Source organism: Diaphorina citri, unplaced genomic scaffold, assembly GCF_000475195.1.
Source record: "Diaphorina citri unplaced genomic scaffold, Diaci psyllid genome assembly version 1.1 scaffold176, whole genome shotgun sequence".
Taxonomy (NCBI): domain Eukaryota; kingdom Metazoa; phylum Arthropoda; class Insecta; order Hemiptera; family Psyllidae; genus Diaphorina; species Diaphorina citri.
The window spans coordinates 197,711-211,893 of NW_007377613.1; the positions used below are offsets into that span (position 1 = coordinate 197,711).

The 14,183-nt window shown below is 33.8% G+C and overlaps 4 protein-coding genes and 1 long non-coding RNA gene across 10 annotated transcripts; 3 read left to right on the forward strand and 2 right to left on the reverse strand.

The window, feature by feature from the left end:
- Positions 1 to 1,841: 1,841 nt before the first annotated feature.
- LOC103505472 lies at positions 1,842 to 5,062 on the reverse strand. Of its 2 annotated transcripts, none has more exons than XM_026820807.1 (3): positions 4,806 to 5,062; positions 3,310 to 3,498; positions 1,842 to 2,598 (listed from the first exon to the last, which is right to left on the reverse strand). In XM_026820807.1, exons 1-3 carry the CDS (start codon positions 4,969 to 4,971, stop codon positions 2,267 to 2,269), a joined length of 687 nt encoding a protein of 228 aa, XP_026676608.1. In that variant the 5' UTR covers positions 4,972 to 5,062; the 3' UTR covers positions 1,842 to 2,266. The 2 variants fall into 2 exon arrangements, with proteins under 2 accessions (XP_026676608.1, XP_026676607.1); XM_026820806.1 differs by lacking the exon at positions 4,806 to 5,062 and adding an exon at positions 4,109 to 4,330.
- Positions 4,708 to 8,382, forward strand: LOC103505456 (60S ribosomal protein L27). Of its 4 annotated transcripts, none has more exons than XM_008469786.3 (4): positions 4,708 to 4,726; positions 6,086 to 6,317; positions 7,446 to 7,582; positions 8,313 to 8,382. In XM_008469786.3, exons 2-4 carry the CDS (start codon positions 6,099 to 6,101, stop codon positions 8,359 to 8,361), a joined length of 405 nt encoding a protein of 134 aa, XP_008468008.1. In that variant the 5' UTR covers positions 4,708 to 4,726; positions 6,086 to 6,098; the 3' UTR covers positions 8,362 to 8,382. The 4 variants fall into 4 exon arrangements, with proteins under 4 accessions (XP_008468008.1, XP_008468009.1, XP_008468010.1 ...); XM_008469787.3 differs by lacking the exon at positions 4,708 to 4,726 and adding an exon at positions 5,309 to 5,423; XM_008469788.3 differs by lacking the exon at positions 4,708 to 4,726 and adding an exon at positions 5,446 to 5,566.
- Positions 8,383 to 8,651: 269 nt separating this feature from the next.
- LOC103505473 (ADP-ribosylation factor 1-like) lies at positions 8,652 to 9,507 on the forward strand. The gene is made up of 3 exons (XM_017442437.2): positions 8,652 to 8,853; positions 9,054 to 9,192; positions 9,397 to 9,507. The coding sequence occupies exons 1-3, from the start codon at positions 8,706 to 8,708 to the stop codon at positions 9,401 to 9,403; spliced, it is 294 nt and encodes a 97-aa protein (XP_017297926.2). The 5' UTR covers positions 8,652 to 8,705; the 3' UTR covers positions 9,404 to 9,507.
- Positions 9,508 to 9,941: 434 nt separating this feature from the next.
- LOC103505457 (ADP-ribosylation factor 1) lies at positions 9,942 to 13,388 on the forward strand. Of its 2 annotated transcripts, none has more exons than XM_026820808.1 (4): positions 9,942 to 10,068; positions 11,085 to 11,257; positions 11,580 to 11,689; positions 12,419 to 12,930. In XM_026820808.1, exons 2-4 carry the CDS (start codon positions 11,110 to 11,112, stop codon positions 12,707 to 12,709), a joined length of 549 nt encoding a protein of 182 aa, XP_026676609.1. In that variant the 5' UTR covers positions 9,942 to 10,068; positions 11,085 to 11,109; the 3' UTR covers positions 12,710 to 12,930. The 2 variants fall into 2 exon arrangements, with proteins under 2 accessions (XP_026676609.1, XP_017297928.1); XM_017442439.2 differs by lacking the exon at positions 9,942 to 10,068 and adding an exon at positions 10,069 to 10,259 and having other exon boundaries at positions 12,419 to 13,388.
- On the reverse strand, positions 12,964 to 14,149 carry LOC113465881. The gene is made up of 2 exons (XR_003390452.1): positions 13,889 to 14,149; positions 12,964 to 13,820 (listed from the first exon to the last, which is right to left on the reverse strand). It is a non-coding gene; the product is annotated as an uncharacterized LOC113465881 (long non-coding RNA).
- Positions 14,150 to 14,183: the final 34 nt, after the last annotated feature.

The following is a 14,183-nucleotide window of genomic DNA, read 5'->3' on the forward strand; positions in this document are numbered from 1 at the left end:
AGTTTTTTCTTCTATCTTTAAATTTGGTTTGCTAACACAAACGATTCCTCGCTAGTTAGTAAATGTAGATTTCTTCCCCAAGGAATTATGAAGTTTGAACCACCTTGGAAATGAACCTTAAAGATAAGGTTTGATAAACGGTGAAAATTTGTTGGGTTCTAAAGTGTCCATAAGATCTGAAATCAAATAAATCTTATGGCGCCAACACTTTGCCCTGTAGTTAGTTTTTTCTTCTATCTTTAAATTTGGTTTGCTAACACAAACGATTCCTCGCTAGTTAGTATCATTGGAGTACTAAGCCATACATAAAAATGTTCAAATTATTTAACGTTTCATGTAAAAAATTGCCATTACATAGCTTTTAGCCTTTAGTTAACAAGGTCGTATGTAAGACCGACATCTCAATGTAAAACGCTAGTACAAGCAAATCAAATATTTTGTATTCAAATTAGTGGTTCTTTTACGTTCTTATTTTTTTCACCCTATCGGTATTTGAACCCTAGACCTTCTGAATATAATTCGAGTGTACCTACTCGTCTCGAAGCCCTTGTTTCATGTCAGCTTTAATTTCAAATACTCTGATAGACCTCGATTACTTGTCTACGTTTTCAATACTTGTTTCAGTGTATAGCCTTTAGTTAACGAGGTCGTATGTAAGACCGACATCTCAATGTAAAACGCTAGTACAAGCAAATCAAATATTTTGTATTCAAATTAATGGTTCTTTTACGTTCTTATTTTTTTTCACCCTATCGGTATTTGAACCCTACACCTTCTGAATATAATTCGAGTGTACCTACTCGTCTCAAAGCCCTTGTTTCATGTCAGCTTTAATTTCAAATACTCTGATAGACCTCGATTACTTGTCTACGTTTTCAATACTTGTTTCAGTGTATCACAAAATACTTTTAAGTTTGTAGTCAGTACGTTTTCTTGTAAGGATTGAATTTTCGTTATTTTTTAAAAGAGCTGAAATTTGAGAGATTGAAGGGAAAGCTGTGATCATAACATAGATTTTTATTATAGATAGTGCATGTTATTAGGTTTCTTTAGCCAACCAGTTCCTAAATCAGTAAGACACGTTGTGCAGAGAAAGTGCAAAGAATGACAATGGAAAAAAGTGAGTTATTTCGTTTGAACAGAGAATGATAAGACCCATGAACTTGGGAAGTATGTTTTCAAAACTTTACAACTTTACTATTGTCATCCCTAACTACCGACTTCAATTACTCAAATTTCAGCTTTAAATCTGTTACAAAGGTATGAAGATTTCTTTTAACTAGTGTGCCCCTTATTTCTTTCTCTTATTTTTGTGTTATTCTCTCCTCTCTTGTCTGCTCTTCTTTTCTCTTCTTCTTTCACAACCTTCCTTTGTTTACGACAATGTTTTAGATTTTCAAACAAAATTCCACTAACCACATCCAATGACCACCGTGGTCCATAAGTAAAACCCGCAGTTTGAGAAATGCTGATGCTGAAGACGTACTTTGCGGTGGAATTCACTTAAACTGTATAAAATCTATTGGAAACTTTCAGTAAATAGAGGAAAAACCATTCATGTGATGAAAGTTTTTGATTATTCACTTAAACTGTATAAAATCTATTGGAAACTTTCAGTAAATAGAGGAAAAACCATTCATGTGATGAAAGTTTTTGATAAGTCTGTGTTAGTCGTAAGTTATTTTCCAATTTAAGGTTTTCAGGCTCTGTCATGTTAGAGTTACTTGAAAGTAACCTCTGAATCTTAGTGGTCATCACTTTGTCACACAAGGTCTGGGGTTCAACTCCCTGTAGGGGTTAATAAATTAATCTAAAAGTTTCAACTCGGGTTAAATGTTGAATTGTGTTATTCTCTCCTCTCTTGTCTGCTCTTCTTTTCTCTTCTTCTTTCACAACCTTCCTTTGTTTACGACAATGTTTTAGATTTTAAACAAAATATCTTTTAACCATTGATCTCTTGAATTTTTTCATTATTTTGTAGTTGGTAAGTTTTTATTTTGTATGATAATTTCTATTTAAGCCATTATAATTGATATTATAAAGTAATCTTTTCTATATTCAAGGAGAAAGATACCAATTAATATTATTTATAAATGCGTTTTATTAAGTAAATAAAAAATAGGACACAAAAAAATATTATAATCTTTAAATCATTTTTGTTTTAATTTTATTCCACCTCTCAAGCCAGAAAATTTCTCCTTAGAAAAGTTGACAGCATAAGTATCGTCTAAAGATGTTCTGTCAATAAATAACTCACTCTTTATTCTCATGAGAGGGCTAGTCGCTTGCACTGGTCCTCAATAGTGTCAATGAGGGGCGGACCGAAATATTGATCTCTTATGATGTCCGCTCCTGAATTACTTATTTCTCTCATATATTCTGTCTGCATATCTCTCTTCTCACTCAAATCTGTACTCAGATTATCCTGAGGGATTCTAATAGGCAAGCTGTCCAGAATGCGATACGGTGCCCATTCGGGGGAGTTGAAGTTCTGATGATAATAGCGCTGTGTAGTCTGAGGTATTGTGTCCCAATGGGAAGGAGGTACTAACTTCTTCATTGCTGAACCTAGCTCGGATTTAGCTCGGGGATTGTAACCTGTGCATAGATAGTGTAGCTTTAAAAATGTAACTTGAAACCTTTGTAGGCCATGATGAAACTTGTTTTGGCTAGCCAGCACAAATAATTTTTTACACTCGTTCGAATTAAAACTTAGGAGTATGTACCTCGGAACCGCTATCATTTAAAGCACATTGTTTTACAATGCCTATCCGGGAACGAAAAAGTTTGGTCAAAAAATGTCCGGTAGATAGTGTAAATTTAAAAATCTAACTTGAAACCTTTGCAGACTTTGCACTAATAATAAGGCCATGATGAAACTTGTTTTGGCCAGCCAGCACAAATAATTTTTTACACTCGTTCGAATTAAAACTTAGAAGTATGTACCTCGGAACCGCTATCATTTAAAGCACATTGTTTTACAATGCCTATCCGGGAACGAAAAAGTTTGGTCAAAAAATGTCCGCCCCAGATTCCCAGGTACTTTCGATATAGGGTTGAAAACGAAAAGCCCCGGCCACGTTTCAAACCCAGCACTTCCGGGTTCAGGGTCGGTTCTTTTGACCACTTGACTTACCATACTGCGCCCCGTATTCAGACAGTGGTGTTCGCTTAGGATCTACAGCAGAGTACACGCTGTCATCAGGTGGTGTTCCCAGGTACTTTCGATATAGGGCTGAAAAGCCCCAGCCACGTTTCAAACCCAGCACTTCCGGGTTCAGGGTCGGTTCTTTTTACCACTTGACTTACCATACTGCGCCCCGTATTCAGACAGTGGTGTTCGCTTAGGATCTACAGCAGAGTACACACTGTCATCAGGTGGTCCATCCATAACATCTCGGATGATGGGGAACTTAGCCGCCAGTCTGGCGTAATGTTCCGCCTGTATATCTTGCGTGAATACACTATCCCCCGGAACTGCCGCGGTCGCCACTCGATCTGAAACAAACAAGATCCCCGGGGTTTGACTCTTTTGGAGAAGTTGAAAAAAAAGAGGTTTGATAGAGGGAACTTTAACAGCTAAGGTCCTGTGGTCCCGAAATCAAAGAGAAAAAAAAGCAAACAGAGGTTTGATAGAGAGAACTGAAACAGCTAAGAATGCTAAGGTTTTATCGAAGAGGGAAGGAATACAGGATAGGAGAAAGCCAGCCGTTTCGAGAACGAACATCCGTTCAGGATAAATTGCGCCCCAGACGGTATTGCCGCGGTCGCCACTCGATCTGAAACAAACAAGATCCCCGGGTTTGACTCTTTTGGAGAAGTTGAAAAAAAAAAGAGGTTTGATAGAGGGAACTTTAACAGCTAAGGTCCTCTATGGTCCCGAAATCGAAGAGAAAAAAAGGTAAACAGAGGTTTGATAGAGAGAACTGAAACAGCTAAGAGTGCTAAGGTCTCATCGAAGAGGGAAGGAATACAGGATAGGAGAAAGCCAGCCGTTTCGAGAACGAACATCCGTTCAGGATAAATTGCGCCCCAGACGGTAATCGAACCCGCGGCTTAGCGCTTACCCCGATGATAATTAGTCACTGTTCAATACGTAGATACTTACCTTTTTCTTTTAAATTTTCATGGAAGGGAAATTCTTTTCGACGACGTAACAATTTTCTAGGCGTGTAAGTTTTCCTGTGAACCGAATCGAGTGTGCTTTTGTACAGCTCATGTTCAATTCTTCTCCTCTGAATGTCAATAGAAGATGAAGACGTAGGTCTCTCCATTATTGTGTGCAGGCAGAAAAATAAAGATGATAATCTAAGATATTAGGTATTCATATTAAAATTTTAGTACCTATTATAAAATTTTATTGTAAACATCCAGAGAGAGGAAGAAAAAATACTTTGATTTTAGCTAGTAGAAAAAAAGAAGATAAGTACCTCGGTACCTACTGAGGTAGATCGATAATTTTTTATTTGTACAAGTGTCTGTCTAGCTCAAAATAGCCTGTAAAAAGAAGATAAAAAATCCATAACCTAACCATGATCAACAGGTTCAAAGTCAAGTCAATACTTTTTAAGCACCCTATGTCAGATAGTTGAACATCAGCATCGTGTGAAAAGTCCAAAAAAGGGCTGAAGTTTTTTGAATGTTCATTTGTTTACACAACGAGCTAAAAAAAGCTTTCAAATAAAAAAAATTCATGTCTGCCTTTTTGAAGTGTGTTCGGTGAAATGTGAGTATTGTGACAATTTATTTTAATATTTTTTATCCATTTTCGATAATTAGGCATTGTTCAATACGTAGATACCTACCTTTTTCTTTTAAATTTTCATGGAAGGGAAATTCTTTTCGACGACGTAACAATTTTTTAGGCGTATAAGTTTTCCTGTGAACCGAATCGAGTGTGCTTTTGTACAGCTCATGTTCAATTCTTCTCCTCTGAATGTCAATAGAAGATGAAGACGTAGGTCTCTCCATTATTGTGTGCAGGCAGAAAAATAAAGATGATAATCTAAGATATTAGGTATTCATATTAAAATTTTAGTACCTATTATAAAATTGTAAACATATCCAGAGAGAGGAAGAAAAAATACTTTGATTTTAGCTAGTAGAAAAAAAGGAGATAAGTACCTCGGTACTGAGGTAGATCGATAATTTTTTATTTGTACAACTGTCTGTCTAGCTCAAAATAGCCTGTAAAAAGAAGATAAAAAATCCATAACCTAACCATGATCAACAGGTTCAAAGTCAAGTCAATACTTTTTAAGCACCCTATATTATGTCAGATAGTTGAACATCAGCATCGTGCGAAAAGTCCAAAAAAGGGCTGAAGTTTTTTGAATGTTCATTTGTTTACACAACGAGCTAAAAAAAAGCTTTCAAATAAAAAAAAATTCATGTCTGCCTTTTTGAAGTGTGTTCGGTGAAATGTGAGTATTGTGACAATTTATTTTAATATTTTTTATCCATTTTCATCCTTACAATTACACATAGGATGATAAAATTAGTTAATTAATTAGATCAAAAGCTCTCATGAGCTTCTTTCTGTGCAGAGACAAATATTTCTGTGAAGGTATCCGAGCTTTCGATCTCTGTGAAATAGGTGATAGTAGTCAGGTAGCCCCCTCTGGAAACTTGAAATTATACCGTGTTTGTTATTACAAAAATACCCATTATTACTACTACTTTATGATTTGCAAAGATCCATTTACCAATCAGCTTCCTTTTTACCCAAGATCTGGTTCAAGGTATTACTTTGTCATCTACATATCTTGCTCTTAATGGAGTGATCTCTCTTTAAATCCATCTTTCCTTGAGGAAGAAAAAAAATTGTACATACCTATTATTGTTATTATTATTATTTTTCCTTAAAAAACTTTAACTCTACGGGCAGTAGGTCATTTGTGCTGATATCCCTAGGTTATATTAGGTTGAGCAGATTGAGGGTTATGAGGTATAAGAATAGGGAGTTGACAGTTTGGTGAGGGCAAAGAGGTGCAAATGTGGGCATGAGTGACACAGACAAGTATATGTTGAATAGTGAGGAAGTCCCCACACTGGCACACAGCATCTTTCCTTTTCTCTTTTGCAGACACATCTCCAAAATGGGGAAAATTATGAAAGCTGGTAAAATAGTACTGGTCCTCAGTGGCCGGTACGCAGGCAGAAAAGCAGTTGTACTGAAAACTTATGATGATGGAACTGCAGACAAACAGTATGGACATGCCTTAGTAGCTGGAATTGATAGGTATCCCCGCAAAGTCACCAAGAGAATGAATAAAACCCTATTCAAGAAGAGATCTAAAATAAAGCCTTTCCTGAAGGTAAGTCTTCTTCTGATTTGTTAGCCTGGCCGAGAAAAAAAAAGAGATATCTCAGATGGTTTTATTGCTAGTTTAAAGGTACAGATTAATGTATTGTGACACATAAGTGGTTACATTATTTTTACCTTAAGATTTTATTTAGTCTCAGTGAAACATATCTGTTTGTATTGATTTTTTCCCTTGAGAATCACCAGTATTAGCATGTTAGCCTGGCCGAGAGAAAAAAAATGAGATATCTCAGGTAAAGAATAATGTATTGTGACACATAGGTGGTTAACACTACATTATTTTTACCTTAAGATTTTATTTAGTCTCAGTGAAACATATCTGTTTGTATTGATTTTTTCCCTTGAAAATCACCAGTATTAAAAATATAATTTTAAAATGATTCTTTCATACCCCTGGTAACCACAACTTGGATTTATTCAGTTTATTCATGCTGACCAGTATTAAAAATATAATTTTAAAATGATTCTTTCATACCCCTGGTAACCACAACTTGGATTTATTCAGTTTATTCATGCTGATTGAATTCTATCTCAATACCAGGGAAATTATACACTAATCTTCACACATATTTTAAAGATATATTTTCAATTCTTTAAAATTTTCAAGAGATTAGAACATTCATTAACTTTTGTTCTTACCTCCATTGTAGTATACATATCCATACTAGTTTTTTGGACTTTAATTATTTTCTAACTCTTAATTTTTTCATTTTGTTACCTATGTTTTCCCAATATGAATCTCTAACACAGTATTTGTGTAAATTGAAAGGGGACACTTTTTCTCTTTCAACAATTATTTTCCTTTTTTACTCTCTATTTCACCATCAAAGGGGATTAGGATTTTTCAGCTGTGTTACCTTAGCTTGACAGAAAGAAAGTGTTCATAGTTATTAAGAAATTTAATCATTCTATCTATTGACTTTCCCTGTAGACCCAAAGAAGAATATTTCAAATTTACTCTCTATTTCACCATCAAAGGGGATTAGGATTTTTCAGCTGCGTTACCTTAGCTGGACAGAAAGAAAGTGTTCATAGTTATTAAGAAATTTAATCATTCTATCTATTGACTTTCCCTGTAGACCCAAAGAAGAATATTTCAAAATTTTCTTTGTATTTTCAGGTATTAAACTACAATCACCTCATGCCAACCCGATACACATACCCAGATATGCAAGAAAAACTGCAACCTAAAGAATTGAAAGACCCAATGAAAAAGAAGAAGATTAGGTTCCAAATCAGAATGAAATTCGAAGAGAAGTAAGTTGTCATTGTTTTTCTTCTCATTATTAAAGATTTTTACACCCCTAGTACATGGGTGAGCTCAAAACTAGCAAAATTCTAGAATACTCTTTACATGACCAGTGTTAAAAGATAATTGCAATATGGTATGTAATTGATTGTTAATGAGGCACTTAGTTATGCTGTGATATCAACTAAAGTTGTGAAGAAGCTCTGCTTTACCATAAATAATTAATGACTGGATTATTACAATATGGCCCTGTAAACAAATAAAATAAAAAATACTAGTCTAACATTTTTTCTCCTTTGTTGAGAAGTTCCAATGGCTGTTATGCTCATAGTACACCAGCTCTCACTCTCTCTTATATTGAAATAGTTTTATCTGAGGTCTAGGCTTACAGAATTTGGCTGAGGAAAGGGTTGAACTGTACTTTCAAGTGAGGTTAGAAGTTTTGATAGAAAGAAATGTACTACTCTAACATTTTTTCTCCTTTGTTGAGAAGATCCAATGGCTGTTATGCTCATAGTACACCAGCTCTCACTCTCTCTTATATTGAAATAGTTTCATCTGAGGTCTAGGCTTACAGAATTTGGCTGAGGAAAGGGTTGAACTGTACTTTCAAGTGAGGTTAGAAGTTTTGATAGAAAGAAATGCCTCTTACAAAAAACAAACCTCCACCTGTTGCATATAAACTACCTGAACAATCAACTCACTAACCAACTAACTTTCATTCTTAATCTGTTTCAGGTACAAGGCAGGCAAACACAAGTGGTTCTTCCAGAAGCTGAGATTCTGATTTGTTGTTGTTATAAGGAACTTTTTAGCCAACCAACCAACTAACTAACTAACTAACTTTCATTATTAATCTGTTTCAGGTACAAGGCAGGCAAACACAAGTGGTTCTTCCAGAAGGAAAAATGTATGGAATTGATTGCTGGAAGTTTGGTTTTTAATATGATAATAGTTTGATAATATGTATCTTTCTTGTTTACAGGTAGTTGAAAATAAACTAATTCACAATGGGTAACATGTTTGCAAATTTATTCAAAAAAAAATGTATGGAATTGATTGCTGGAAGTTTGTAGTTTGATAATATGTATCTTTCTTGTTTACAGGTAGTTGAAAATAAACTAATTCACAATGGGTAACATGTTTGCAAATTTATTCAAAGGCCTCTTTGGCAAGAAAGAAATGAGGATCTTGATGGTGGGTTTAGATGCTGCTGGAAAGACCACAATCCTCTACAAACTCAAACTAGGAGAAATTGTCACAACTATTCCCACAATTGGTAAGTACTTTTTTTCATCTTCCTTCAAGTTTAAAAATATGTGTTCAATTTGAATATTATCTAATGTATTTGATACTTCTACTACAAGTTTCACCCATTGCAGTTTTAGTTTTTACTATCACATTAACATTGTCTTGATTAATTTTCTATTATGGATTACTGTCGGATCATTTTTCATCACCATTTTTTTTTTTTTACAGGTTTTAATGTTGAAACTGTAGAATATAAGAACATAAGTTTCACAGTATGGGATGTTGGTGGCCAAGATAAACGCTGGAAAGACCACAATCCTCTACAAACTCAAACTAGGAGAAATTGTCACAACTATTCCCACAATTGGTAAGTATTTTTTTCATCTTCCTTCAAGTTTAAAAATATGTGTTCAATTTGAATATTATCTAATGTATTTGATACTTCTACTACAAGTTTTACCCATTGCAGTTTTAGTTTTTACTATCACATTAACATTGTCTTGATTAATTTTCTATTATGGATTACTGTCTGATCATTTTTCATCACCATTTTTTTTTTTTTTTTTTACAGGTTTTAATGTTGAAACTGTAGAATATAAGAACATAAGTTTCACAGTATGGGATGTTGGTGGCCAAGATAAAATTAGACCATTGTGGAGACATTACTTCCAGAACACACAGGTAAGCGTAGTACTAATATTGAGTATTAGAATATGACTTGTTTCACTTCACTTATATCATTTGTTTTTCATGGTCAATGCTGGGGTTATCAAATTTAAAATATTCAGCCTACCTATTAGAATATGACTTGTTTCACTTCACTTATATCATTTGTTTTTCATGGTCAATGCTGGGGTTATCAAATTTAAAATATTCAGCCTACAATATTGAGTATTAGAATATGACTTGTTTCACTCCACTTATATCATTTGTTTTTCATGGTCAATGCTGGGGTTATCAAATTTAAAATATTCAGCCTAAAACAATGTTGTACCTGAGGAAGAATGCTTTTGGTATGAAAGATTTTCTCTTACATGAATGGTATTTGAGATCACCTCAAGATTGATTTAATTATTCATTTTATTTTATCCACCAATGAAATTATTTTAATCCAACCCTTACGTGGCACAACATCAAAAAATCTTCTCATTCCAAGACGCCGCCATATTGGCAACGTAGAAAATAAATTCCTTTTATTTTTTCATTTCTTGTGTGTTTTATTGAATTTAGTTTTGGTTTTGAAGTAAGTTATCACAAGAATAATCCTCTCTTAAGTGTCAGCTAAGTATTTCATCTACAGTTTTGTCCTTGTTACTGTCAAATCCTTTGGTTTTTGGGGTGGAGTAAATCCTGTGAGAACTTACCGACAGGTGGCGAGTTAACAAAAGATTGGTCATTTCTGTACTACCTACCTACATTTTCAAATTTCTTTCTGTAAGTTTTCTGTTCAGAAATAGATTTTCTTTACCAGATGGTAAAATAACCTGGTTTTACTCGAATCTAAGCCATTTTTCGGTGTCCATATCCGGATCGATCTTTTTTCACATATATTCTCTCATTGTGGTCATAATTCATTTTTCATAAGGTATGAGGGTACTACCTGCCTATTCGGCATAATTATGTATGTTTGTGTCATGAGATTGATTTTGCTAATTTTATGAATGAGGAAAGTTTGAAGTCACATCAGTACCTGCCTATTCGGCATAATTATGTATGTTTGTGTCATGAGATTGATTTTGCTAATTTTATGAATGAGGAAAGTTTGAAGTCACATCATTTGTTCCATTATTTGCAACTCATGAGTAAAATATTTCACCACAAAAAGAGGTTTCCTTTTTTTCCCCCGTAGTAGGGAAAATCATTTTCATTGGTTAGTAACTTGGTTTGATGACCTTACTGTCATCTGATGTGTGGCATACACAGATGTAACATTTCATTGATTTGATGTCAGCAATTTTTGTTTATTTTGTGTGAAGTAGGTAGGTATGGTACTATAATGGTTAGGCAATATAAGTACTTATCATGAATTAGGACTTCAATATTAGTCAAAACTGTGGGTCTGGCAGGGGTACCTTAAACTGAGAATAGACCAGCTCAAGTCTGGCTAGGGAGGATGCCAGCCTGAAATTTTCCTAGACTCATGATTTAGTGTTTTTGAGGCTCTGAGTTCTTGGTATCACCAGAAAGTAGGGGAAAAAATGTATGGAATTGATTGCTGGAAGTTTGTAGTTTGATAATATGTATCTTTCTTGTTTACAGGTAGTTGAAAATAAACTAATTCACAATGGGTAACATGTTTGCAAATTTATTCAAAGGCCTCTTTGGCAAGAAAGAAATGAGGATCTTGATGGTGGGTTTAGATGCTGCTGGAAAGACCACAATCCTCTACAAACTCAAACTAGGAGAAATTGTCACAACTATTCCCACAATTGGTAAGTATTTTTTTCATCTTCCTTCAAGTTTAAAAATATGTGTTCAATTTGAATATTATCTAATGTATTTGATACTTCTACTACAAGTTTTACCCATTGCAGTTTTAGTTTTTACTATCACATTAACATTGTCTTGATTAATTTTCTATTATGGATTACTGTCTGATCATTTTTCATCACCATTTTTTTTTTTTTTTTTTTACAGGTTTTAAATTTTAAACTTATAAAATAATAAAAAAAACTCATTAACATTGTCTTGATTAATTTTCTATTATGGATTACTGTCGGATCATTTTTCATCACCATTTTTTTTTTTTTACAGGTTTTAATGTTGAAACTGTAGAATATAAGAACATAAGTTTCACAGTATGGGATGTTGGTGGCCAAGATAAAATTAGACCATTGTGGAGACATTACTTCCAGAACACACAGGTAAGCGTAGTACCAATATTGAGTATTAGAATATGACTTGTTTCACTCCACTTATATCATTTGTTTTTCATGGTCAATGCTGGGGTTATCAAATTTAAAATATTCAGCCTAAAACAATGTTGTACCTGAGGAAGAAAAAAAAAATTGTACATACCTATTATTGTTATTATTATTATTTTTCCTTTAAGAACTTTAACTCTACGGACAGTAGGTCATTTGTGCTGATGTCCCTAGGTTATATTAGGTTGAGCAGATTGAGGGTTATGAGGTATGAGAATAGGGAATTGACAGTTTCAACATCGTCAGATAGGGAGGGAGGTGAGGGCAAAGAGGTGCAAATGTGGGCATGAGTGACACAGACAAGTATATGTTGAATAGTGAGGAAGTCCCCACACTGGCACACAGGTTGAGGTTCACGGGTGAAAAGTATTTATGGGTCAATCATGTGTCTCCAATCCTGAGCCCCTATTAAAATTTATTTATGAACATTAGAGGATTTGTTGAGCTGGACTATTTTCTCATGTCTTTCTTTGTTTTTACCACAGGGCTTGATTTTTGTGGTGGACAGTAATGACAGAGAACGTATTCAGGAAGCCAGAGAAGAATTAATGAGGGTATTTATGGGTCAATCATGTGTCGCCAATCCTGAGCCCTGATTAATATTTATGAACATTAGAGGATTTGTTGAGCTGGACTATTTTCTCATGTTTTTCTTTGTTTTTACCACAGGGCTTGATTTTTGTGGTGGACAGTAATGACAGAGAACGTATTCAGGAAGCCAGAGAAGAATTAATGAGAATGTTGGCTGAGGATGAACTTAGAGATGCTGTACTACTTATATTTGCCAACAAACAAGATCTGCCCAATGCTATGAATGCTGCTGAAATCACAGATAAGTTGGCCCTACACTCATTACGTAACCGTGGCTGGTATATTCAAGCAACCTGTGCCACTACAGGTGATGGACTGTATGAAGGTCTAGACTGGTTATCTAACCAATTGAAAAATGCTAACCGCTAGAACATAACTCTGATAATAACAAACTTTTTATATAATATGTATGTGTATGAGAAACAAAGTATAAAAATATTTCCATAGACACAGTGGCAAGTTGGTTCTTGAACTAAATTGTGTATCTCAGTGAAGTATTGTGATAGGAAATGTTAGTATATTCTTGTCCAGTATTGCTATCCTTGACAGAAACAATTAAAGATGTTTTCTCAACCATCAGAAGTAGGTACCCAAGAATAATTGGGGTTACTAAATATATTTTAGGTCCTTTTTTGCTTTTGGTATGAAAGATTTTCTCTTACATGAATGGTATTTGAGATCACCTCAAGATTGATTTAATTATTCATTTTATTTTAAAAGTTAAGTAAATTCTCCTAAGGTAAAAGGTATTACTGGATAAGCATAGAGTTTGGTATCATACACAAGCATAAAGTTGCTGTTGAAAAATTTAATGGTTAAATGTAAATAAAACATTCCCCAGTACCCTTAATTAGTGTAGTGTTAACCGTCTTTGTATATTCAACATCATAGACATGTTGAAACTATCAATATGATCAAATGCGTCTCCTTTATCTTTGGTTCAGAAAGTCCTGGTTAATCTTTCATTTGCAAGACACTATTGGAAGCTAATACTTACATCTCTAGCACAATTAGAAATAGATTCACATGTATATAATTAAACAAATCCTAAAAAAAAAATACATAAATTGTAAGCTTGTATTTGAGTAATTTGAGTTGGTGTTGATATTTTGCCCATGTTGTCTTCAGATGATCAGATTTGATTCCTAACAAAAAATAGAAAAAGTACAACCAAGCAAGAGATAATAATGAAATGAAATCAGATTATACATAAATTGTAAGCTTGTATTTGAGTAATTTGAGTTGGTGTTGATATTTTGCCCATCTTGTCTTCAGATGATCAGATTTGATTCCTAACAAAAAATAGAAAAAGTACAACCAAGCAAGAGATAATAATGAAATGAAATCAGATTACATGAGTTCTTAATATTAAACTCTAAGAAAACTGAGTGTAATAATTTCATTAGATTTTTATTTTTCTCAAGTCTGAACTTGCATTGCAAAGAAATAGCACAGGAATGGGTAATAAACTGTGCTATACCTACTGTAAGTTAAATTGAACTAAATCCAAAAAGGATAATCCTTAATGGGTAATAAACTGTGCTATACCTACTGTAAGTTAAATTGAACTAAATCCAAAAAGGATAATCCTTACAGTTATGTTTTCTTGTAACATAGAGTTATCTTCAAATTGAGCTGGGAATGGGATATTCCATGGTAACTTTGAAATTCAAGATTGGAAAAGTGAGAATTTTTTTTCTTCTCTCAGTTTTTTCTTTCAACTATTTTTTAAAAAATAAATTATATTTATTACGGATTAAGATAATTTTATATAATTTATAAGTTGACTACAATATTTTAGTTACTTTTTTTATTATTTATTTTTATTTGTGCTTTTTTTCTG